The sequence below is a fragment of the Triplophysa dalaica genome, chromosome 15 (assembly GCF_015846415.1).
Source record: "Triplophysa dalaica isolate WHDGS20190420 chromosome 15, ASM1584641v1, whole genome shotgun sequence".
Taxonomy (NCBI): Eukaryota; Metazoa; Chordata; class Actinopteri; order Cypriniformes; family Nemacheilidae; genus Triplophysa; species Triplophysa dalaica.
Genome location: NC_079556.1, coordinates 10,367,457 through 10,393,669, shown reverse-complemented (window position 1 = coordinate 10,393,669; position 26,213 = coordinate 10,367,457). Strand labels below are relative to the sequence as shown.

Genomic DNA, 26,213 nt, shown 5'->3' with positions numbered 1-26,213 from the left:
GAATGTTGGTAACCAAACAACATTTGCCCCCATTGACTTCAACTGTATGGACACAAAACCACTTAGACATTTCTCGAAATACCTTTTTTTGTGTTCCACAGAATAAGTGTTCCTCATATACAGGTTTAGAACAACTTGAGGGTAACCAAATTTTAAATTTTGTACGCATGATCCCTTTAAACAAGCCCTGAAAGTTTAATTGCAACAACAGCATAAAGTAACATTATCTGCGATGACTATTCTCACAATACCTCGGCGACGGAGAGGCGCGTAGACCCACTCATCATAGTCTTCATCATTATCCAACTGCTCTCTGTTGCAAGGAAAGAACCTTCCACGCTGCTCGGACAGAGAGGAAAGACCCCGAGCGCTAAAGGCTCGAGGTACAGGGCGAGTCTTGCCCTCTGCACACTCCCTTCTGCACCTCAGAAAGTTCTTCTCTCCCCACATCTCCAGCCAACTCATTTCCCCGGAGCCTGATTTGAACTGGAGAGTCAGGCACCTTTCCAAATGCCCCACATCTCCTCACGGAATGCAAACCGCAGCTTAGATTACTCCAACGTGGATTTATAAACATGTTTGCAAAGACTGAGGGCGTGTCCTGTAACATCCATGTTTCAGAGAATTACATTGAGTGCATCTGTAAGCCCTCTGGAAGCAACGCCGCTTTTCAAAGTGTCTTCAAAATTACATTATTCTCTGTCATCTGTGTCCAAACAAGCAAATGTGCTCTCTCAGGAAATCCTAACAACAACTCTGGACTCAAAGTGGGGAACTTCCTTCGCTCCCCAGCTGTGACACGTTGTTACGTTGGCGTCAGTGAGTGTTTGTGTATGTGGGCGAGAACGCTCATGTGCAGGAGGACTTCTGAACCTTTTTCTTTTAGTTGGAGGAAGGGCAAAATAAACTCTATCGACCCATATGGTGTGTTACACTGCTCAAATAAAATAAATGTAAGTGATACATTAAACTTTATAGGTTTAAGGCTGAGAAGCATGTCTCCTCTTCTGAAGGTTACATTCAGTGTGGTTCACCCACTATAAATAGATTAATCGCTTTTGAGTTTATTATAGTTGACAGGGGCAAGACTCTTAACAACAGTATGGACTATGAGACAGACTGATAGTCAATTGAAGAAGAAGCAGCTGTATAGCACAGGTTTATATAAATGTAATCTATTATTACAAGTGTTAAAGTGATAGTTCACCCCCAACAAAAATTCTGTCATCATTTACTCACCCTCTTGTCATTTCAAACCTGTATGGCTTTCTTTCTTCCGCAAAACACAAAAGAAGATATTTTGAAGAAAGGCAGTAAATGAACAGCGCTGGCACCCATTCACTTTTATTGTATGGACTCAAAACTGATGCAGGTGAATGTTGACAACATTATTCAAAATATCTTCAATTGTGTTCTGTGAAAGAAAGTCAAACAGGTTTGAAATGACATAGGGGTGAGTAAATGATGACATAACTACATTTTATTATTACATTTACAAAATAAGAGTACCTCTTTAAATGTACTGTATCTCTCTTGAAATATAAAGAAATGTTAACGGGACCCAAAACCACAGAGAAAAGATGATTTATGCGATTCATAAATCTTGTGCCATCAAGTGTAATTAAATGTCTATTTATATGAAGCCATCAAACAGTAAAATCACATTAATCTGTCGTTTTCCTCGTGTGTGGAAAGTTATTTGGGTCGTGTGTTCCTACTATTGACCCATACTGGAACCGCCACCAAAGAGAAAATGTTCGATATGGTGAGCGCACATCTGCCAGTTGGCACAATCGGCTCGCCTTTAGTCAAACGTTTTCCAAATGAGCTTTCAAATCGCACAGCAACCCAAACGTTCCAGAGTGGTTTTAGTTTTACACGGCATTAATCTAGATGCTACAGACTGACCCTAAAACCTTCATTGAAGGCAGCTCCAAGTTTTATGTCAGAATTTTGTTGAGTGCCAAACAACAGTACGCCAAATTAATTCACAATGACTTCATTTTATTTGTCATGAGCATCAGGGACACATGACAGTGAGGGAGGGAGGGAAGGAGCAGGGAGCATTTTTCAACCACAAGAGGGCACTATGAATCCAATCATTTTTACAGACTTGGCCAAAAGGAAAATACTTTAGTGTGTATCCGATTACAAAACGTGTTAACCCCACTCAAGTACTAACTCAAGGTCATTACATTTCTAACATCCAGACATTACTTATAATGACATATATGCCTTCAACTCAAAAACGAGTTGACAATGCATAATAAAACAAGTGAAGCGAACCACCAAGATGCTTAGAGATCTGATAGAGAAGCTTATCGAACACGCTTGGCTACCTTCCTGTTTACACTAGACTTCCTTAAAGCTGTTTTTTACCACATTTTCTTCAACGGGAGTGTACACCCTGAGTGTGGTGTTAAAAAACAGATGCTGTGCCCTTGAACTTATTACTATCCTCATGTGCAACTTCAAACCTGTCTTTAGTTTTGACAATAGCAAACTTTTATTTAGCCATGAATGTTTCACTATAGAAGGTTTCAAAGTGACAACACGAACAAACGTTACAGCGCATGTGTGCGTTCATGAACCGAGAAGAACTGTTACTGTTAAACTTGTCTCGACAATATTTCGAATTTAGTCTGCGATACCAAGCTCAACCGCTAGATTTCAATGTTCCATATGGTTTGTTTATATACGACCAAACTAAAGGACCCATTCAACAAATTGTTTATTTAATAAAATTAACATATAACCAGTGTTGTGTAAGTTAGTCTGAAAAAGTAATTAATTGCAAGTTACTAATTACATATTTAATAGTGTAATTAGATAACTGTACAAATTACTCTCTACAAAAAGTATTTAGTTACTTATTAATAATTACTTTCTATATCCTACATCAACCTTGATTAGAAGTGATTCAAGGATAGACATTATCATGTTTTTAATTCATTCAAATAAATAGTAAATAAGTACATACATGATTCTTATTAAATGACCAAAGTATACAAATGTAAGAAGGATACATTTAAGCATACATTTTAAAGTTAGACTTATCATTTTGATGTCATTTCCACTATTGAATATATATCACACAGTATTTAGTTCAATTACATCAGAAGTAACTGTAATTTACAAAAATCCCTTACTTTACATTTTCAAGGGAAAAGTAATTAAACTACAGTAACTAATTACTTAGTAACTAGTAACACCCAAAACTACATATAACAAAATTCAACAAATCGTTAATTTAATAAAATTATGATACAAAAAATATATTAATAACATAAATTATATTAATAACATAAATTAAATAACATAACATATCATTTTTATATTTATATTATATTTTTACACTAGCCAAACACAGACCGGATGTTAACTGCAGTCTGGGCGCGCGCATCCGATGAAACCTTCTATAAACATGGAGGGAAAAAAAAGGTTTTATTTTAATTCAAATTTTCAAAAGTTCATGGTCTTGTGACTTCTATTGGAATCTCTGGAAGCAGTCCATGCTCAAGACATTGCAAACTAATCAAAATAGAATGGAAATGCAATCTCCTCCAAAAGGCCACAACTGTGGTTTCACTTATGTGCTGATCGACTCCACCCAAATAAACCACAAGAATTGAAATCACTTCTTCCCCATACACATTCCAACAGATAAATGTGGGAGGTATTTCGAAGTCGTGCTTTCCTCACTAAACCAGCTCTAAACAACCCCAGAATCAGATGTTTTCAATTAGATTTAAATCGGAAAAAGGGAGTAGCAACAGTGGTGGAGTCACATATTTCAAATAAAGTCTGGTTATATGGCCGTGGAAAGCTTATAAGCCATTGAAACCACATAAAGGGGAATTTCTGAAGCCGTTGGACCTGTGCTGATGACTCTAGCTGACACATTTACCCTGTTAGCCCAGCTTTCACCCAACATACGTGTTCTTGCTTCTCTTGGCTGTTCTGTTTGTTTTCGTGCAAAAATGCAAGAGGGCCTTGAATGGAAGTTTTGTTTAGTTTTCTCATGTGACAGACAAAGATAAAGAAGACCTGAAAGGAATTTAAACAGCTCTTCTGGGTAACACAGAATAATCAGTTTCTGAATCGATATAAATTAGTATTTAACTTCACATTTCTGCATAATAGGGAGACCATATGTGCCTCTTTTCCTGAACACGTCCTGGACAGGATTTGGGGTGCGTCCTCCGGAGGTCGCATACATCATCAAGGTTTTTTATTTGTGGTTTTATTGCAGAAAAGCAACTGTTATATTTTAAGGAAAGAATAAAACTACAATGATTATTGCCTATGTCTTAAGAAAAAACAAATGTTAATTTTATAACTCAATGACGTATACAGTGGACAAACGCGACCTCTGGAGGATGTGTCTGGAAAAAATGACACGTTTGGTCAGTCTCTGTATACGGTGATTTATCACCTTACAAAGCATAACTTTTATAATATATATTTAATATTATTTTAACTTGAGACTTTGCTGATACATTTGTAATGTTAAAACATTGCCTATTTGTCTCTGTAACATGCTGAAATTTCAAGATTTATTTCATCATATTAGCTTGATCTATATTGAAGAAAAGAGCAAAAACTCCACCAAATTCTCAAGGGAATAGTTCGGTCACCATTGACTTGCTTTAGTTTTGTGTCCATACAATAGAAGTCAATGGGGACCAACGGTTATTGGTCACATTTTGCTAAATATCTTTTGGTTTTGCTGAAGAAAGAAAATGACAGAGATTTAAAATGACAACAGGGTGAATAAATGATGACAGAACTTTCATTTTGAAGGTGAACTATTCCTTTAAGATCCATGTACCCTCATCTCTTCATCTGTGGTTGTGCAACTCCTCAAACAATCAAATGGGACCCACACAAACACCTACAGCATCATTTATTAGAGAAAGCTCTGTTACTGAAACAAAGACAGTTTGGGATTTTAGGTAATTCTGACCTAGTTTAATGACATTAAATAATGACTGAAGCAATCCGAGATGTTTTTGCATTCACCTTGGAAAATGCTGTGCATCTTAATAAAAAGAGTAACAAAAACCATCGGGTATGTATAGTATAGTTATTGTCTTTTTTTATATTTGAGCGAAGAAATAATTTAAAGGGGTCAAATGACGCGACTAAAAAAAATATTATTATTTGTTTTAGATGTAATGTAATGTGTATACACGATTTAAGGTAAAAAACGTGCATGTTTGTATCTCCTCTATGCTCCGCCTCTCTTAAACTTGATTTTTTTAAAAAGCTCATCGCTCTGAAAAGGGAGGTGTGCTATGATTGGCCAGTTAACCAGTGCGTAGTGATTGGTCGAATACTGCAAGAGTGTGAGGGAAATGTAAAACCTCTTAAAAAATTTGGAACATCATGTACTGACAGGTGATAAAATGTCATCGGTACTTCCTTATATCAATTCGAGCCCGAATCTGATATGAAAAAAAGAAGATGATCAAGCCGATACATCAATTTTGCCAGTGCAACTTGAGCAGGATGTAAAGGATTGGTAAGGTTTTATAAAAAAATATTATGTTAAATAGATTAAAACTATAGCTAACTGGTTTACCTTTCATATACGACGTTATAAAGACTATTAACAAACAACTATATACATGATACAGAGTTTGTGTGAGATAGAAACAAGCTTACATTACAGCAGAGAATGGTAACATAATAAATAACGCGAGCGCTTTGGCCCTTCTCGATCAAACAATGTTACGCCACGTCTCGACAAAGACAATAAACCCAAAATAAAAAGACATTATAAACACAACATTTGTTGCCTCTAGCTGGAACATTATTACGGATTATTATGTGGTCTTTTTCACGTTGCGCACGTATCTGCAAATGCAGACCACAAACACACAACAAACTCAACTCGCGTTAGTCCGTAACAAAGTATTAACAATGAAAATATACTTACAGGCTGCGAATCTGAAGAGGCAGCAAAGTTTTAATGGTTGAAATGGCTCCACTTTTTGACCAAAGCTTTCGCGCATAGCCGTTCTTAATCTCTCTTCCAGGTTCATGAAGTAATCGTCAGTGAAATGCGCTGCACAAACTTGAACATTCGTATTGTACTTTTCTGGAAAAGTGTTGTAAATAAAATGTAACCATTTGTTTTCAGTTGTCTCAACCTTTGGGAGGGCAAACATAGAAGCTTTCTTTTCACAACGAAACACACAGCGTCTCCTCGACATTGCTTATTTGCGTTTAGTTTTGGGCGGTCTTAGTCAAATCATGTTACGAAGTGACGTACATTTGCCAGGGTGTGGTAACACTAGGCATTTCAGGCAGGTCTGGGTTCGCATTCGCTTTTAGATCGATTGCATCTCTTGATCCGACACTTTAATATTAGCAATTTTACGTGTCAATACATGCATGGGCAACTTATAACACACCAAAGACACAGAAAAACACATATTCGCGCCATATGACCCCTTTAAATGATAAAGGCCAACCAAAATGAGGTCAGAGATATATTTGACCAATCAGATGCTGTAACTTTAACCCCACAAAAGGCTGAATGTACTTTATTATTCAACTTGAAGCATGTTTATTCTTCTTCCTGCTGCCATTTGCAGGTAATTCAGTGGTTATAAGATTCTTCTTAAGCTTCTTCTGGCAGACAGACATCATAGAGAGGAAATTTTTGTCACTTTTCTATTTTACTGTCAATCTGCAGTGATTGTATTGCTGTTATTTCAGCTTTACATCTGTCTTCACAGATATCACATTAGTATCACATCTTTCTTGAATGCAGCACTGTAAAGTAAACTGTTTGAATGTTGGTATTTGGTTTTTATACAAAATTACAGATATTGCACTTCATAATACATGTTTGCAGTATTCTGTATTTTTTTCAAACTGTATTTTTTTCATTTTTGTTGTGTTTTTGTCTAGTATTTGCACATAAAAAGCAACTGTGAGTGTAATACAGTACAGTTTGGAGCGGTGGTTCTCAAACTTTGTCGGTTTAAAGCCCCCTTGTGTGACTTATAATTTTAGACTTAATTTTTACCAAAAACATGCTTGAAGATCAATTTGTTTGGTTGGTGGTCTCATTTGTCTGATGTTTTACTGAATAAAATCTATGATAAATTTCTACATTTCATAAAATAACACAAAATCAATTGCCCCATCTTGGGACCCCCGGGGGGGCCACAGTCCCCATTTCGAGCACCAACGGTTTGGAGAATATCTTAAATTTAAATTATTACTCTAACATTGGCCAATTTTGTTTCATTTCTGATTTAAATGCGAAAAACAGAGTCAACGGAGAGAACATTTTGGGACAGGACATAAAAAATGAATGCTGGAGGAGGACTGATTCAATCTCTTCATCCAACTAAGGGTGTAAGAATGATCTGAAACGTTGAGGTTTCATTGTAAAGTTGATTAGAAGTCAGGTAAATTAATGTTGAATTGATCCTACATCAATGGTTAATGCAGCATGCATTTTTTTACAGCAACTCTTGCATACTGTAATATACTGAAGTTATTTAAAAACTTGGATGGGGAGAACATGTATCATGCCACCCTCTGTTATAATGATTGATATGGCCCTGCGTCTGATCAGCAATGGTTTTGTTGCCAGCATTGACATACAGTGTGCCAACCTTCACCATCTTCCTGCTCTTATCTGTAAAGAAACAGCATCCGAGAACCTTTGTTAAAACATCTCTTATTGCTCCAGTGTGACACCAGAATAACAAAGAGAATGACCTCCAGTGTGGGGAGCTGAACACTGAAAGCACATTTATGATATGTAAAAGCTGCTGCTGATGGACTAACACACAAAAATTCCACTGTTGCAAATTTTAATATCAACATTTGACTTTGTGATGAGAACCACAGGCTGTACTGTATCTCAATGTGTGTGCATTTTAGAGCAGAATACTGGCGAAAAACTCAAACTGACTGATCTGGGATGGGGGCTTCTTTGTTTCCATGCTTCCAGGTGTGATTGTGCTGGCCGACTGAGGGATTTAGGAATGTGCTCAATTTTCCATATTTCTTTTCTTTCCAAATATTCCTCCTACTCTGACCTACTTCTCCACATCCCCACGAGACCTTTTAATTAGTGTGATGTGAAGGGCAAAGTGAAGGGTAATCTGCACTGAAGACACCCACAGACTGGAGAAGAGAGATTCACAGATAATGCAGCTTGGAAAACAATGGCTACAATTGCATTTTGAGGAGATACTGTAGAAGCGTACAGGAAAGTAGTAAATATGATACACCGTGTGTCAAAAATTGTGATTTATTACCCAAATGTATGGCCCCCTGCTGTGTTTTTATGATTATGACCTCGTTTGACCCCCTAATTTATGGCCCCCTGCTGTGTTTTATGATTATGACCCCCTTTGATCGTGCAACGTGTGTACATTTATGACCTTTGTTGATGATCATAAAAGATGTTTGTAATGTCCAGACCTCGCTGTCACACACCCCCCCTTCACAGCGGAAGAGATAAGGAATTGGTTTGGTCAATGAGCTCCTGTGAATGAGAGCAATTAAAAGTTAAAGAATACAAGAAGCACTGATGTTTAATAAAATAGATATATAGTGATCAAATAAATAAGACAAAATAGTCAGGTTGAGATTTTTAAGCTTAAAAATAACTTTTTTAAAACATTATGAACTTTTTTTCAGAATGAATGGTCTTTGACCATAATCTCTATGGATGAAATGACACAAAATGAGTTAAAGAATTAAGAAGAACTGATGATAGATAAATAGCGTTTAACTGAAATAAGATTAAATATTTTGAAAATCAGGTTTTAAGTTTAAAAATAACTTGATTGTGTTAAAGTGTGATGCATGCAGTCAATTGATAAAATTGAAGTTCCAGCTATGCTCGAGGATTCTCTGTCCCCCTTCCTACCCACACACACACACACACACACACCCCCACACACACACACACACACACACACAGACCTCCCACCCCCAGAACAAGACAATGCTTTCAGACATGTCTCCCAACACCTGTGTGAAGTCTATCTGATGTGGGTGATTAGTATATGAGAGGAGAGATAAATGAAATGTTAATGCGTGTGATGTTTCTTCTAAGATCAAGTAAAAAAGTTTATAAAAGTCTTGCTCTGGTTCCTGGGTCTGGCACCCCACACCACCTGGCAAAATGTTGGTCCCATCCTACAGGACTTACAGCGGGTGTCTGTCTCGTAACCCCAACATGACACTAGGGGTCTGTCTTTCTTATCAAGATGTCCCAAACAAAGTTCATATAGGTTCATTTTTATGACTTGGTAAAGAAAGGTTTAGTTGAGTATGAGAAATAACTTGCCTGTGTTGAAAGCTGTTGCACGCAGTCAGGTGCATCCATCTTGCATTTATGACACCCTTTTTGTTGTTCAGGATTTTTGTGTGTGTAATTTCCAGACCTTGTTGTTTCCCACCCCCCTTCTTTGTAGAAGAGATGAGGATGTGGTTTCAGAATGCTTGGTCTTTAGCCGTAATGTCTGTGAATGAAGCATTACAAGAAGAGTTAAAGAAACAAGAAGCACTGATGTAAAATAAAATTGATATAAAATGAAATACGATAAAATAATATTTTAAAGTCGGGTTTTCAGTTTAAAAGAACTTGCCTGTGTTGAAGTGTGATGCATACAGTTAAATGGTCAAATGAAATGAAGTTCTATCTATATTGGAGAATCCTCCCTCCTTCCTCCCCCCACAAACCCCTCCACCCCAAACCAAGAGCTAGCTGTGACCCTGGCGGTCTTTTTACCTGGTAACATGATGTGCTGTGGGTGATTTGTAAATTCGAAAGAGATAAATTTAATGTGAAAGTGGGTGACATTTTTTCTAAGAGCGAGTTGGTTTTGACTTTTATGTGACAAATGATGAAAAGTGTTTGAGGTTTTGTCTTCTTATCAACGGGTTCCAAACAAAGGTAATGTTTGTGTGTTTTAACAACCTGGTAATTAATGTTTTGGTTTGTGTTTTTTTATGACCTGTTGTTGTGTCCCCACTGTCGCTGCTAAGTTTCTACCCCCATTCCAGTTGGTAAAAGGTGGTTCCAGCCTGTCAGCCGGGATGTCTGTCTCCAAAGACAGAGTGAAACCTGTCTGTTGGGGTTGTGTTTATAATATAGGGAGATAGATGAAATGTTTATGTTTGTGATGTTTTCATTTAAGAATCTGTTGGTTCCATGTTTAAGTCTTTTACCTGCCAAATGATGAAAGTGTTTGAGACTTTGGAGGTCTGCCTTCTTATCAATGTGCCATGAACGATCTTTTAATTAAAGGAAATGACCCGACATGTTCTTCCTGGTCATGGAGTGTGGGTCCGAATGTGAGTTTTTGTTAGACTAAACAAGGTGCTCTGACAAAGGTTTAGTGTGCAAGGGTTACGTCAAAGATTCAATTAGAAAAATATGTGTTTTTCATCATGCCTGATTTTCTTCTGTCTGTGGAAGATGTCGGAGGGTGTCTGCTAGGCATGTAGAGCAAGTATATTACTGGTATGCATTCTTAACAACGCTCGTCAATTAGCTTTTGATTAATGCACGTGCCCGACATGTTCTCTCTGCCTGTGCAAAGAAGGCAATCCACATGCCTTAACACCTCTAAACTTTCAGTTAAACACAACTATAGACTTTAGGAGTTAAGTCAAGGACTTAACAATGTTGTGAGGTTCTGTCCTGGCTGACTTTCTTCTGCCTGAAGAGGCCACGGGCCTACCAACCACGGGGGTGGATGAAATTCCGGCAACTTAGACAGATAAAGGATCTCTTTTGAACCTCACATTAGAAACCAAACATGTCAAAATCTGGTTTAGGGTTAAACTTTTAAACCTGAACTTATAGGAAAAACATATATCTACATCTCCATTTTGTTTAGTTCTACATTGTTTTATTTAATGAATGTTCAGTTTAAGATGATATTAAAAGATCTAAAATAAGGATAGTCCCCTAGTTTAGTTCTAACCATAGGTTAAAATATAAATGTTTAGCATTCTTTTCAAAATTCAAGAATGATATCTATTTTTAATTTTTAAAGAATAAGGTTTAGTCTAATAATTTATTTGTATCCTGTTGAGTACAGACAGTGTCACAATGTTTTCTTTATGTTTATAGCCTCTGTTAAATAAGTTGAAGCTAAGGATTCAAAACTCTTTGTAAGTCGCTTTGGATAAAGCGGCTGCAAAATGTCTAAATGTAAGGATGTGTTTATGTTAATAGGTAAAGAGTTTTTATTTTGAGGGGCAACCCCTCAACACTCCCACATCCACTTTTTCACAGCTTAACTGACAACTTATTGTCACGATAGACTGCTGTGAGACTAGAGTTTCTTTTTAGTTCCAAACCTCTACATTGACAAATTGTGTATTGTATATCCGATCTAGCAAGGAAATCAAAGCAGTCCACACAGTAAGTGTTTCTGTTTTACATTATTTTAAGGGCATTAAAATGTAAGGGTTTAACAAATGGTTAAATGTTTTTCATGGTTTGCTACAGATCTAAAACTTCTGAACCGGGGCAGGTTTTATTTAATTGTCAGCATTTTCTTAAATCGCATGCTTCTCACTCAAAAAACATGTCTTCAATGTACATAACTTACTAAATAAACACATGCCGACTGGGCATATCAAAATAGCAAGAGAAATACATTACGAAATACATATTAAGTTTTTAAGGACCCCAATATTTTCTCTATGTGTAAAGTGCTTTTTATGTTTTTTCCAGACAGATCTGACAGATTGTGTTCTGGATTGGGAATTACACGTAAATGGTTAAACTGGTTTACATTTAAAATAATTTTTTACATGTAAAATCTAGACTTAAAATTTAATTAAATGTACAAATAATCAAAAAATGGCTTTAACATGCGGGGAATTGTGCAACTTCTGCAGACAATGTGTCTTGTGAAACGCTGTTATTGGTGTTTTAAATGTTTCAAAAACACAAAGAGCCTCCACGATAGATGTGCTCTAGTTTCGGCTCTTAGAAAGTTCTTCATTTAAAAGATTGTACGTTACCTCTAGTTTCAGCCTTTGGTCTTCTCATCTGTTTTTCTTGATTGCTCTATAAGTACTGGCAAACATGCATATCAGTAGAATTTAAATTGACCTATGACTTATGTCTCTCAGCGGTGTAGACCTGCTCCAACAAATGGTACATTCATGTGCATTACACAATCCAAAACTTGCCTGTTACTTTAGGTATGGACTAATGTCATATATACACTACAATGCATGTACTCTATAAAGATGTGATTTTGTTAATGCATCTGTTGGAAAAAAAAAGAGAGAAATATTTGAACGATGAATACGTGTCTTGTGTTACCATGTTGTCTCAATAAATAGAAATGCTTTAAAAGAAGAGCAAATTATTTAATCCTACTAGGCCTATAACCTAAAATACACAACATGAAAGCAAAATGGATCTCTCACTAACAACAGTTTTTGACACACAAACAGGTTTGTTTACTACAGGAGTTAGTAGCATCCCCATGTGAGTGTCAAAAACATTTTCCCTTATCCTAAGTCATGCTCCTGGTAAACATGAGTATAGTTTTAACACCTGCGTTTAGTCAGTACAACGTTTTACACTTGCATTACATAGAAGTAGTTTTGTTTTGGTTCTCACAGTTTTGTAAATATTAAAAGAGGCCATGTGATTTGTGTTTAGAGTAACTTAATGTGATGTGCCGGTGATCTTTTGTTAGTTTCATAGTTTTACTAAACCTAAAGAATTAAACAATGAGCCTCGTTTCAACTGCTTTGCCAGTAAATGTAGGACAGCTTTTTCATTTTCTAAAAATAATCTACAGAGAGCTATAACACAAACATGATTTCTATTTATTTATTTTAGTTTTTGAAAAGATGTTAATTTGAACTTATTCATGAGTTCTGCCATCTATATTTCCTTACTTTACCAATTTATAATTAGCTGGACGTTTTTTTTCTTTGACGTTTTTAGTTATAACTGTGCAGGTTTTAAATAGCTCTTTTTTCAAAAATCTAATTCTTAAGTTTGAACCAGTTCACTGTTTTTGGGTCTCATGATCCTCACTGATTTATCCAAAATGTCTCAGAATCAGTTGTTCAGATGTTTCTCACTGTTCGAGCCATTTGATGTACCGTATGATTGCCTTCATTTAATAAAAAAAACACGTATTTACATCCAAAACCTTCTTCATCTTAATGTCTCTATTCATTTTATGACGCTTCTAGTAATTTGCTATTGTGTATGTAATGTTTATTCTTATACATTACCATCAATATTTGGCCCTAAATATGCATGCAGTCCCTATGGGCTGAAAAAAGAGGGTGCTATCCTGTAGCTCAGTTGTATTTTACTAAACAAAGCATCTAAAAACAGATCGATTTAGGTTAGTTTTTCCTTGAAAGTAGGAAGGAAAGTTGTTTATAGTGTCTGCACTGCAAAAAAATAACCTGCTAAGGTTCTAAAATTTACATTGAATCATAAAAATGTTTTACATTTAAAAGTCTTACCCAGAAGTGTTGGTTTGAAAAGTGCTTGGAACGTACCCACGTACAAACAACTAAATGTAATCTGGTTACAAGAGCACAATCTGTTGTCCTTTGTGTCAACACAAAGCTTGTGTGGTTTCACATTTTCAATGAAATTCTGAATATTTATTGTTCTATGTAAGTAGTCTGTTTAAGCTGTTTTTAAAATGGCAATTATAACAGCAAGTAAAATGAAATATATTTATTTTATCCTGATGTCAAAAACTGTTCTAAGTAACTTTTACAATAATGTACTATGCATTTTTCATGCCTCTGTTCAGATTTAAATATGGTAAACTGTGCAGGAATTTCTGGAACAGACCTAGGTAATTATACTATAATATTGTAGTTTATTCAACCAAACAAAAACAAAGGCTGATATTTGCAGACTTCATTGATCCAAAATCATATAAATCAAGTACAATCACATCCAAATAAAAAACAAATATGCAAAAAAGGGAAAATTGATACACTAAACTAATAATGCTTAACTAGCATGATCTAGACATCATTTCTTCAACACAATCAAAACAAATATAAACTCAAATCATGAAGTTCCCCCGTTATAAATTGATAATAGCTTTAACAATTTCAAACAATTTATTGGGGAATATTTGAATTATAAGTTTATTGAAATTATTTTAAACATTTACAGTATTTCAAATTGATATAGTTTAACACAAATGTATGACAACAGACAATAAATTAATGTATTAATGTGTTCTATAATTAATATAATTGGTTTCTTGACATTTTTATATCATTATACCATTAAGGTGATGTGATATGGCATTATGACAGAGAACCATTGTTAATATCATCACATTACATTGACCTCTAGTTAAGCAACAACTAAGGCTTAGCCCGACAGATAGCCTGGCCCGGACCAGACGAATTTCCCCTATTTTAAATTGGCTTTATGAAACCGATTCGACTGATTTAACAAATTAAGCCTGGCTTATTTCATAATCTTGTTATATGGAACAGCCCTCTGATCATAGAAACACACAAACATATAGCGTTACTATCTTGTATCTCACCAGTGCTTGTCTGAAACTTATTAACCCTTAACAAAGTCACTGTTCACTTTTGTTAAAAGATACACAGACACACACACACACACACACACACACACACAAACAATATTATTAGACATTGACATATTGATGTTGATTACTATAAAGCGGCATGTTATTATTTGATGTAAAAAAGTGACAACTCATGCAAACAGAGACATGGTGCTAACGGGGGAACTTCATGATTTGAGTTTATATTTGTTTTGATTGTGTTGAAGAAATGATGTCTAGATCATGCTAGTTAAGCATTATTAGTTTAGTGTATCAATTTTCCCTTTTTTGCATATTTGTTTTTTATTTGGATGTGATTGTACTTGATTTATATGATTTTGGATCAATGAAGTCTGCAAATATCAGCCTTTGTTTTTGTTTGGTTGAATAAACTACAATATTATAGTATAATTACCTAGGTCTGTTCCAGAAATTCCTGCACAGTTTACCATATTTAAATCTGAACAGAGGCATGAAAAATGCATAGTACATTATTGTAAAAGTTACTTAGAACAGTTTTTGACATCAGGATAAAATAAATATATTTCATTTTACTTGCTGTTATAATTGCCATTTTAAAAACAGCTTAAACAGACTACTTACATAGAACAATAAATATTCAGAATTTCATTGAAAATGTGAAACCACACAAGCTTTGTGTTGACACAAAGGACAACAGATTGTGCTCTTGTAACCAGATTACATTTAGTTGTTTGTACGTGGGTACGTTCCAAGCACTTTTCAAACCAACACTTCTGGGTAAGACTTTTAAATGTAAAACATTTTTATGATTCAATGTAAATTTTAGAACCTTAGCAGGTTATTTTTTTGCAGTGCAGACACTATAAACAACTTTCCTTCCTACTTTCAAGGAAAAACTAACCTAAATCGATCTGTTTTTAGATGCTTTGTTTAGTAAAATACAACTGAGCTACAGGATAGCACCCTCTTTTTTCAGCCCATAGGGACTGCATGCATATTTAGGGCCAAATATTGATGGTAATGTATAAGAATAAACATTACATACACAATAGCAAATTACTAGAAGCGTCATAAAATGAATAGAGACATTAAGATGAAGAAGGTTTTGGATGTAAATACGTGTTTTTTTTATTAAATGAAGGCAATCATACGGTACATCAAATGGCTCGAACAGTGAGAAACATCTGAACAACTGATTCTGAGACATTTTGGATAAATCAGTGAGGATCATGAGACCCAAAAACAGTGAACTGGTTCAAACTTAAGAATTAGATTTTTGAAAAAAGAGCTATTTAAAACCTGCACAGTTATAACTAAAAACGTCAAAGAAAAAAAACGTCCAGCTAATTATAAATTGGTAAAGTAAGGAAATATAGATGGCAGAACTCATGAATAAGTTCAAATTAACATCTTTTCAAAAACTAAAATAAATAAATAGAAATCATGTTTGTGTTATAGCTCTCTGTAGATTATTTTTAGAAAATGAAAAAGCTGTCCTACATTTACTGGCAAAGCAGTTGAAACGAGGCTCATTGTTTAATTCTTTAGGTTTAGTAAAACTATGAAACTAACAAAAGATCACCGGCACATCACATTAAGTTACTCTAAACACAAATCACATGGCCTCTTTTAATATTTACAAAACTGTGAGAACCAAAACAAAACTACTTCTATGTAATGCAAGTGTAAAACGTTGTACTGACTAAACGCAGGTGTTAAAACTATACTCATGTTTACCAGGAGCATGACTTAGGATAAGGGAAAATGTTTTTGACACTCACATGGGGATGCTACTAACTCCTGTAGTAAACAAACCTGTTTGTGTGTCAAAAACTGTTGTTAGTGAGAGATCCATTTTGCTTTCATGTTGTGTATTTTAGGTTATAGGCCTAGTAGGATTAAATAATTTGCTCTTCTTTTAAAGCATTTCTATTTATTGAGACAACATGGTAACACAAGACACGTATTCATCGTTCAAATATTTCTCTCTTTTTTTTTCCAACAGATGCATTAACAAAATCACATCTTTATAGAGTACATGCATTGTAGTGTATATATGACATTAGTCCATACCTAAAGTAACAGGCAAGTTTTGGATTGTGTAATGCACATGAATGTACCATTTGTTGGAGCAGGTCTACACCGCTGAGAGACATAAGTCATAGGTCAATTTAAATTCTACTGATATGCATGTTTGCCAGTACTTATAGAGCAATCAAGAAAAACAGATGAGAAGACCAAAGGCTGAAACTAGAGGTAACGTACAATCTTTTAAATGAAGAACTTTCTAAGAGCCGAAACTAGAGCACATCTATCGTGGAGGCTCTTTGTGTTTTTGAAACATTTAAAACACCAATAACAGCGTTTCACAAGACACATTGTCTGCAGAAGTTGCACAATTCCCCGCATGTTAAAGCCATTTTTTGATTATTTGTACATTTAATTAAATTTTAAGTCTAGATTTTACATGTAAAAAATTATTTTAAATGTAAACCAGTTTAACCATTTACGTGTAATTCCCAATCCAGAACACAATCTGTCAGATCTGTCTGGAAAAAACATAAAAAGCACTTTACACATAGAGAAAATATTGGGGTCCTTAAAAACTTAATATGTATTTCGTAATGTATTTCTCTTGCTATTTTGATATGCCCAGTCGGCATGTGTTTATTTAGTAAGTTATGTACATTGAAGACATGTTTTTTGAGTGAGAAGCATGCGATTTAAGAAAATGCTGACAATTAAATAAAACCTGCCCCGGTTCAGAAGTTTTAGATCTGTAGCAAACCATGAAAAACATTTAACCATTTGTTAAACCCTTACATTTTAATGCCCTTAAAATAATGTAAAACAGAAACACTTACTGTGTGGACTGCTTTGATTTCCTTGCTAGATCGGATATACAATACACAATTTGTCAATGTAGAGGTTTGGAACTAAAAAGAAACTCTAGTCTCACAGCAGTCTATCGTGACAATAAGTTGTCAGTTAAGCTGTGAAAAAGTGGATGTGGGAGTGTTGAGGGGTTGCCCCTCAAAATAAAAACTCTTTACCTATTAACATAAACACATCCTTACATTTAGACATTTTGCAGCCGCTTTATCCAAAGCGACTTACAAAGAGTTTTGAATCCTTAGCTTCAACTTATTTAACAGAGGCTATAAACATAAAGAAAACATTGTGACACTGTCTGTACTCAACAGGATACAAATAAATTATTAGACTAAACCTTATTCTTTAAAAATTAAAAATAGATATCATTCTTGAATTTTGAAAAGAATGCTAAACATTTATATTTTAACCTATGGTTAGAACTAAACTAGGGGACTATCCTTATTTTAGATCTTTTAATATCATCTTAAACTGAACATTCATTAAATAAAACAATGTAGAACTAAACAAAATGGAGATGTAGATATATGTTTTTCCTATAAGTTCAGGTTTAAAAGTTTAACCCTAAACCAGATTTTGACATGTTTGGTTTCTAATGTGAGGTTCAAAAGAGATCCTTTATCTGTCTAAGTTGCCGGAATTTCATCCACCCCCGTGGTTGGTAGGCCCGTGGCCTCTTCAGGCAGAAGAAAGTCAGCCAGGACAGAACCTCACAACATTGTTAAGTCCTTGACTTAACTCCTAAAGTCTATAGTTGTGTTTAACTGAAAGTTTAGAGGTGTTAAGGCATGTGGATTGCCTTCTTTGCACAGGCAGAGAGAACATGTCGGGCACGTGCATTAATCAAAAGCTAATTGACGAGCGTTGTTAAGAATGCATACCAGTAATATACTTGCTCTACATGCCTAGCAGACACCCTCCGACATCTTCCACAGACAGAAGAAAATCAGGCATGATGAAAAACACATATTTTTCTAATTGAATCTTTGACGTAACCCTTGCACACTAAACCTTTGTCAGAGCACCTTGTTTAGTCTAACAAAAACTCACATTCGGACCCACACTCCATGACCAGGAAGAACATGTCGGGTCATTTCCTTTAATTAAAAGATCGTTCATGGCACATTGATAAGAAGGCAGACCTCCAAAGTCTCAAACACTTTCATCATTTGGCAGGTAAAAGACTTAAACATGGAACCAACAGATTCTTAAATGAAAACGTCACAAACATAAACATTTCATCTATCTCCCTATATTATAAACACAACCCCAACAGACAGGTTTCACTCTGTCTTTGGAGACAGACATCCCGGCTGACAGGCTGGAACCACCTTTTACCAACTGGAATGGGGGTAGAAACTTAGCAGCGACAGTGGGGACACAACAACAGGTCATAAAAAAACACAAACCAAAACATTAATTACCAGGTTGTTAAAACACACAAACATTACCTTTGTTTGGAACCCGTTGATAAGAAGACAAAACCTCAAACACTTTTCATCATTTGTCACATAAAAGTCAAAACCAACTCGCTCTTAGAAAAAACGTCACCCACTTTCACATTAAATTTATCTCTTTCGAATTTACAAATCACCCACAGCACATCATGTTACCAGGTAAAAAGACCGCCAGGGTCACAGCTAGCTCTTGGTTTGGGGTGGAGGGGTTTGTGGGGGGAGGAAGGAGGGAGGATTCTCCAATATAGATAGAACTTCATTTCATTTGACCATTTAACTGTATGCATCACACTTCAACACAGGCAAGTTCTTTTAAACTGAAAACCCGACTTTAAAATATTATTTTATCGTATTTCATTTTATATCAATTTTATTTTACATCAGTGCTTCTTGTTTCTTTAACTCTTCTTGTAATGCTTCATTCACAGACATTACGGCTAAAGACCAAGCATTCTGAAACCACATCCTCATCTCTTCTACAAAGAAGGGGGGTGGGAAACAACAAGGTCTGGAAATTACACACACAAAAATCCTGAACAACAAAAAGGGTGTCATAAATGCAAGATGGATGCACCTGACTGCGTGCAACAGCTTTCAACACAGGCAAGTTATTTCTCATACTCAACTAAACCTTTCTTTACCAAGTCATAAAAATGAACCTATATGAACTTTGTTTGGGACATCTTGATAAGAAAGACAGACCCCTAGTGTCATGTTGGGGTTACGAGACAGACACCCGCTGTAAGTCCTGTAGGATGGGACCAACATTTTGCCAGGTGGTGTGGGGTGCCAGACCCAGGAACCAGAGCAAGACTTTTATAAACTTTTTTACTTGATCTTAGAAGAAACATCACACGCATTAACATTTCATTTATCTCTCCTCTCATATACTAATCACCCACATCAGATAGACTTCACACAGGTGTTGGGAGACATGTCTGAAAGCATTGTCTTGTTCTGGGGGTGGGAGGTCTGTGTGTGTGTGTGTGTGTGTGTGTGGGGGTGTGTGTGTGTGTGTGTGTGTGGGTAGGAAGGGGGACAGAGAATCCTCGAGCATAGCTGGAACTTCAATTTTATCAATTGACTGCATGCATCACACTTTAACACAATCAAGTTATTTTTAAACTTAAAACCTGATTTTCAAAATATTTAATCTTATTTCAGTTAAACGCTATTTATCTATCATCAGTTCTTCTTAATTCTTTAACTCATTTTGTGTCATTTCATCCATAGAGATTATGGTCAAAGACCATTCATTCTGAAAAAAAGTTCATAATGTTTTAAAAAAGTTATTTTTAAGCTTAAAAATCTCAACCTGACTATTTTGTCTTATTTATTTGATCACTATATATCTATTTTATTAAACATCAGTGCTTCTTGTATTCTTTAACTTTTAATTGCTCTCATTCACAGGAGCTCATTGACCAAACCAATTCCTTATCTCTTCCGCTGTGAAGGGGGGGTGTGTGACAGCGAGGTCTGGACATTACAAACATCTTTTATGATCATCAACAAAGGTCATAAATGTACACACGTTGCACGATCAAAGGGGGTCATAATCATAAAACACAGCAGGGGGCCATAAATTAGGGGGTCAAACGAGGTCATAATCATAAAAACACAGCAGGGGGCCATACATTTGGGTAATAAATCACAATTTTTGACACACGGTGTATCATATTTACTACTCAGGAATACTTTTGGAATTCCCAAAATATAGCAATTAGAGCAATGGGATCACAAAGGAAACAAAGCGGAAAAGTTGAAAAGGTAAATAATAAGAGTGGGCCATACATTTCTGTTTGCTATCTTATAGTTTGTATAGTATGTGCTCATTTCCAAATGAGTATTTATATGTATGATACTCTTTAGGTGCATTTACATATTTTGATGTAGGAGAATAAAGTCAAATTCAATAAAGTTGATTTACCCTGGAATAGTCAACATGATAAGTCAACGCGATAAGAATAAACTCTGAATTATTAAATAAACTCTATGGAATGCAGTCACCAAAAAACTACAAAAAAACATTTTTTTGAGCGAACTATTCCATTAAATATTTAACTCGCAGTAAAAGTGAATTTAGAACGCCTCTGCATTTCTTCTGTTCTGGTTCGTTTACAAAACCCACAGAAACCTGGACTGAAGCCAAATACAGAAGTCTTAAAAACAAGAGAGACACTGAAAATCCCAAAGGCTGAGACCAAACTCAATGAAAACATCGACCTCTGTAATTCACAGGTCACAGTGGGCTGTTGCCATGAACCCATAAGAGTCCTTTCCTCCAACCCTTCCATGACTAAATAAACTCAGTGACCAAAGTGCCTCAATTACACTGCTCTCAGTGCCAAGCTGGATGTAAGTTCAGGGCCCCTATATCCAAGCACAAGGCACCTATTGTTAAGGCCGAGCCGCCATAGGGCGGAAAAGACGACAGCGTTCAGCTAATGACACTATAGGCAGACAGAAGTGCAGGTTTCAGTCTAAACAGAGAAGTTTTATGGCTCATTATGACCTGATACACTCACATGCACCTTTGCATCAGTGATGGAACTGGAATCATACCAGCATTACTGCACTCCACTCTGATCATCATCATTCATCGCATCACACGTCTTTATCACTCTTAGCTTCACACAAGACGTACCTGCTACTCTCCTTCCATTATCATAATTATATTAGACCTCTTTCAATCCGTCAAATTAGATTCTTTGGGAAAAAATAAAACAAGTTAAAATATCACCAGACATACTAGAACCTTTTACGCTGAGTATGCTTTTAGCAACACACATATTATTTTATTACAAATCAAACTTTTTTTAAATCATGAGAGAGGTTTCTTGATGGAGCAAGAAAAATACTACCAACCTATTTAACGTTTAGCATTATATAGATATTAATATCATTGTGACACAATTATTTGTAAAATTTAATTACATTTTTTAGATTAAAGTGATAGTTCACCCAGAACATTTTTTAGGCATTTACTCATCCTCTTGTCAATTCAAACCGGTATGACTTATTAGAAGATATTTTGAAAAATGTTGGCAACCAAACAACGGTGGTACCCATTGACTTGTACTGGTTCTGCGACCGTTCAATAGAAGAGAATGGGTCGTACCATTGTTTTTTAACCAGCATGTACCCATAGGCTACTTTACCATTTAAAACTATTTAAATCATTTGATCATATTCAATTATTACGATTACTATTATTTTTGTTTCTTTGCACAAACATAGTATTGAGAATTGAGGGTGGGAGTAAGATTAACAGTAGTAGTAAAACAATAGAAAACTGGTGTAAAGTATAATCCCTCTTCCACTTCCATGTAGTGTCCTTCTAGTTTTCAAACACAACCAATTCTCAACAACAACCAGCAGAGAGGACATACAGTAAGTCCTAAGGGCCATAAACAATGTCATAAAAACACAAGCCCACCAAGATGGACTTAGCAGCCCCGGTGAGTCATCCATTGTCTGGATGAGGGGGATATATGATACAACTGTCTAAACAACATGATGTCACAACAGAGTCAAGAGTGCAGAGCTTTCCCAGATGGGAGAAACTGCAGAATGATCACGAGTCATTGTGTGGGAATATATCAAAACAAGAATTCAGCTCCATGCGCTGCATGATATCCAGGTTACTTTCGAATAACATCACATTATTATATACAATGCCCCAGAATGACTATATAAGCATCTCTTGGTGTGTATTTTCAAAACAATTCCAGTGGAGAGTTTTGGCAAGTCATTTGAATTCAGAATTAAACCTGTTATGTATACTCAGTCAGTTTATTGCTCAAGTAAAATATTGAAAGAAAGCATTCCTGATACGATTACGGCCCATTTGTGAAGATACATAAATATCTTTTTGCTCAGTCCATTTTGGACACTGTACGCATTCAGCCCTCTGCAGGCCAGGTTTCAGGTTTGAGCGTGCAATATTTCCTTCAGTATGGACTTCAGAGGATTCTAAACAGATAACAGATTTTCAGGGATTTGAATAGATTCAATCATCACGACTCCAGCGTTCGACCTCAAAGCTCTCCAGCCATATTCCATTATTCCCCACCTCAGCATAAAGGAAAAAAAACAACAGATCAATATTTATTCCATCTGGTGAAAACAGCGGAGGCAAAGGAGGGTTGAATTTGGAAAGATTTGGAGAATGTAAACAAACATTAGGGACAACAATTAAAATGTGATGTTCAAAAGAGGAGGGTGTGTTTTTGTATTGTTGTAATAACAAGTAGTGTCAGTGAATGGATTCATGAGGGCCCAACCAACATCTGGTTTCGACATGCTTTCCCCACAAGACAAACTCTGAGGTACGGGTTAGAGCTGCTCTCTGAGGGAGTGAGTGGGGAGTGGGTTGGAATAAAACAGCTCGATTGCATGCAGCTACACCATGGGTGTGTTGCTTTGCTTATAATTTTCAGTTCCAACAGTAAATATTACACTATATCTTATTTTATAGTTGTTATTGTCAGAATATTTGGCAAATGGGGCCTCAGAGTTAAATACAAATAAAATAAGTGTTCCATGATGCCATAAAAGAACCAATTTCGGCTTCATAAAGCTTCATTTTTTTTCATAAAGAACATTTACCATGGAAACAGACTTTCTGTTTCATAAATGGTTCTTTGTAATGAAAAGATGTTGGAATGGAATTGCTGTAAAGAACCTTTTCTAAAGTGTCTGTCAGAAAATTGTCGGTTGCTACTTTCTCAGCAATGCACTAAGAATGGTCTTATTTAATTTAATTATTGTGTCATTTTAAATTAGTCTCAGAAGATCATTTTAAATTAGTATATAGACAAGTATATAAATACTTAAAAAGTGAATATCATTTACTCACCCTCAAATTGTTCTGTATAATGTTTTTTTCAGTTAAAGACGACCTTCTAAAGAATTTGGAACTAAACTGGGTTTTTCAAGTTTTTCACTACTATGGAAGTCCACAGTGCCCCAGATCTGTTTGGTTACATTCTTCCAAATATCTTTAATTGTGTTCAATAGATCAACAAAATGTACTCAGGTTTGGAACAACTTGAGGGTGAGAAAAAGATGATTTTAATTTATGGGTGAACTATCCCTTTAATGCCAAATATATAGTTTTGACAATTTAGCATTGGTAGAATTCGATGAGATAGATAATCGCTTTATAATAATACGGTTCATTGTCAACAATGTTGAGATAACACTTTCAGTTCTAAAACTTAAACCTTAGTCCATAATGGGACTATAAGCATCTGGGAATATTCTCCCCGGAGTTCTATATATCATATGTCTACTAATGTCTATTTCTGTGTCTTTAAGTGAAATAACTCTGATCACTGGACTTTCTTTTCTATTATTTTAAAAACACCATTCTCATCAGATGCCATTTCATAACACGCCAGAGAATCACTATCTTTTTCAGTAGATGTCTGGAGCACACATGTATCCACTTATCCTTCGCTTCCTGCACTGCGCTCACCTTACTCTCGGCTAAGCTCTGCATGCAGGGCCAGTAAAAACACCCATTGTTTTCTTTGTAAGTGAAAACATTGCAGGGAATTGGTGGGACATATTGCTCTCAGAGATGTACAAAAGAATGTGAAGACAATGAGGAAAGAAGACACATTTGTTGAAGCAAGGACCACTATTTCACCTCAAATTATTCATTTAGAGTTAAAAATACACCACGTTATGTCTACACTATATGAAAAAAAACACAACCATTTTTATCCACTTTTTACAGAATGCCACTCACTTAATAGGGTGCCAACCAGTAATTGGCACAGCAGTTTAATCTGCCCCAATAACCTCCATTTACTTCTCTCCTAACAGGAGCTGCAGTTCTACCTTTCAGGATCCTAAAGTAGTGGCCAATAGGCAATGGGTGCTCAAAATGCACATGCATCTATATACTCCATAAAAATGCAACAAGCTTCAAACATTCACTTCCAGCCAATGCATATAGACCGAAATATGAATTCCGATTTGGAACCATGTCCATCCATCCATTTTCTACCGCTTATCCGAACTACCTCGGGTCACGGGGAGCCTGCGCCTATCTCAGGAGTCTTTGGGCATCAAGGCAGGATACACCCTGGATGGAGTGCCAACCCATCGCAGGGCACACACATTCACTCATTCACTCACGCACTCACACCCTACGGACAATTTTTCCAGAGATGCCAATCAACCTACCATGCATGTCTTTGGACCAGGGGAGGAAACCGGAGTACCCGGAGGAAACTTGGAACCATGTACTGTAGTTAAATGAATGCGAGGTAAACAACTCACGGATTTTTATCCTCTTATGGTTAAGGTCTTCTACGGTCTCCTGCAAAGCATTCAACCTGTACTGCAGAGCAGAAGCCTTATTGACCACGGCAGTTGCTTCAGTCTGGAGCTCCTGGAAGACGCTGCAGGCGTGATGCGAGAGATCGGATAACTGATGGAGTATGTTGATCAACGCTTTACAGTTCACATCGTCCAAGGAGGGAAATACATCTCTATTAAAAACACCACAAGCACCAGCATCGACTTCCAATCCCTCTTTACTAAACCTGCACAGACGTCGAGACTTCACTATTCTTTTATAAAAAGGCATTTTCTGAGGTGATATCCAGTTTTTCTTCTAACGGTAGTTTCTGGTCCGTTTAAAGTGCCAGGTAGTGCACTGCATTCAGGTGACAAACATATTGACATCCCGCCTCGTGGTTCAAAGAGTCGTGCCGTTCTTATTGTTTTGAGAAGAGCTCTAAACTTTCTCCTTTCGGGGAGCGAGTGGAACACATTCAAAAGACGGAATCTGGAGCACTATGCGGATCTGGAGTTTGACCGTGGATCCAATTTCACCTGATTTCACACAACATGCAAGAACTTACTTTAACAGAGGAAATAGAATATATTTTTCTGATCTAAGATTACGTAAAAAGTGCAGAGATGAAGTTATCCCCCGATATATTTTTGCTTAATGTAGCGTTTTTTTTACTGGATCTTTTGCTTTGTTTTTTTTACAGTATTTTATTGTGCTGCTTTATTAATGTGTGATGCATTGATTTGATTTTTGTTCAGCGCTTTGATAAGGAAACTTTTAATTTCGCTTTATAAAATAAATGTATTATTATTGTTATTCATATACGTTTGAGATAATGACCCACTTTAATGTAAATTTTGGATTAAAAAAATATATATTTAATTGCAAACTACGAATGAATAAATGTGTTCATTTTATTTACTTATATGGAAACAACCAGGTGAAGTGCGCCCCGTTGTGGCGTTTGGCATAAAATATGTG

At 36.0% G+C, this 26,213-nt stretch overlaps 1 protein-coding gene across 3 annotated transcripts in view; it reads right to left on the bottom strand.

The window, feature by feature from the left end:
- nhsl1a (NHS-like 1a) overlaps positions 1-25,690 on the bottom strand; it is a 59,387-nt gene extending 33,697 nt beyond the window's left edge. The window contains exon 1 of one of the 3 annotated variants that reach the window (XM_056767462.1): positions 25,214-25,690. In XM_056767462.1, the coding sequence (XP_056623440.1) occupies positions 25,214-25,523 (310 nt within the window). In that variant the 5' untranslated portion in view covers positions 25,524-25,690. Of the gene's footprint in view, positions 1-251; positions 804-25,213 lie in introns of those variants that run through there. The other 2 variants (XM_056767460.1, XM_056767461.1) reach the window with 2 other exon arrangements.
- Positions 25,691-26,213: the final 523 nt, after the last annotated feature.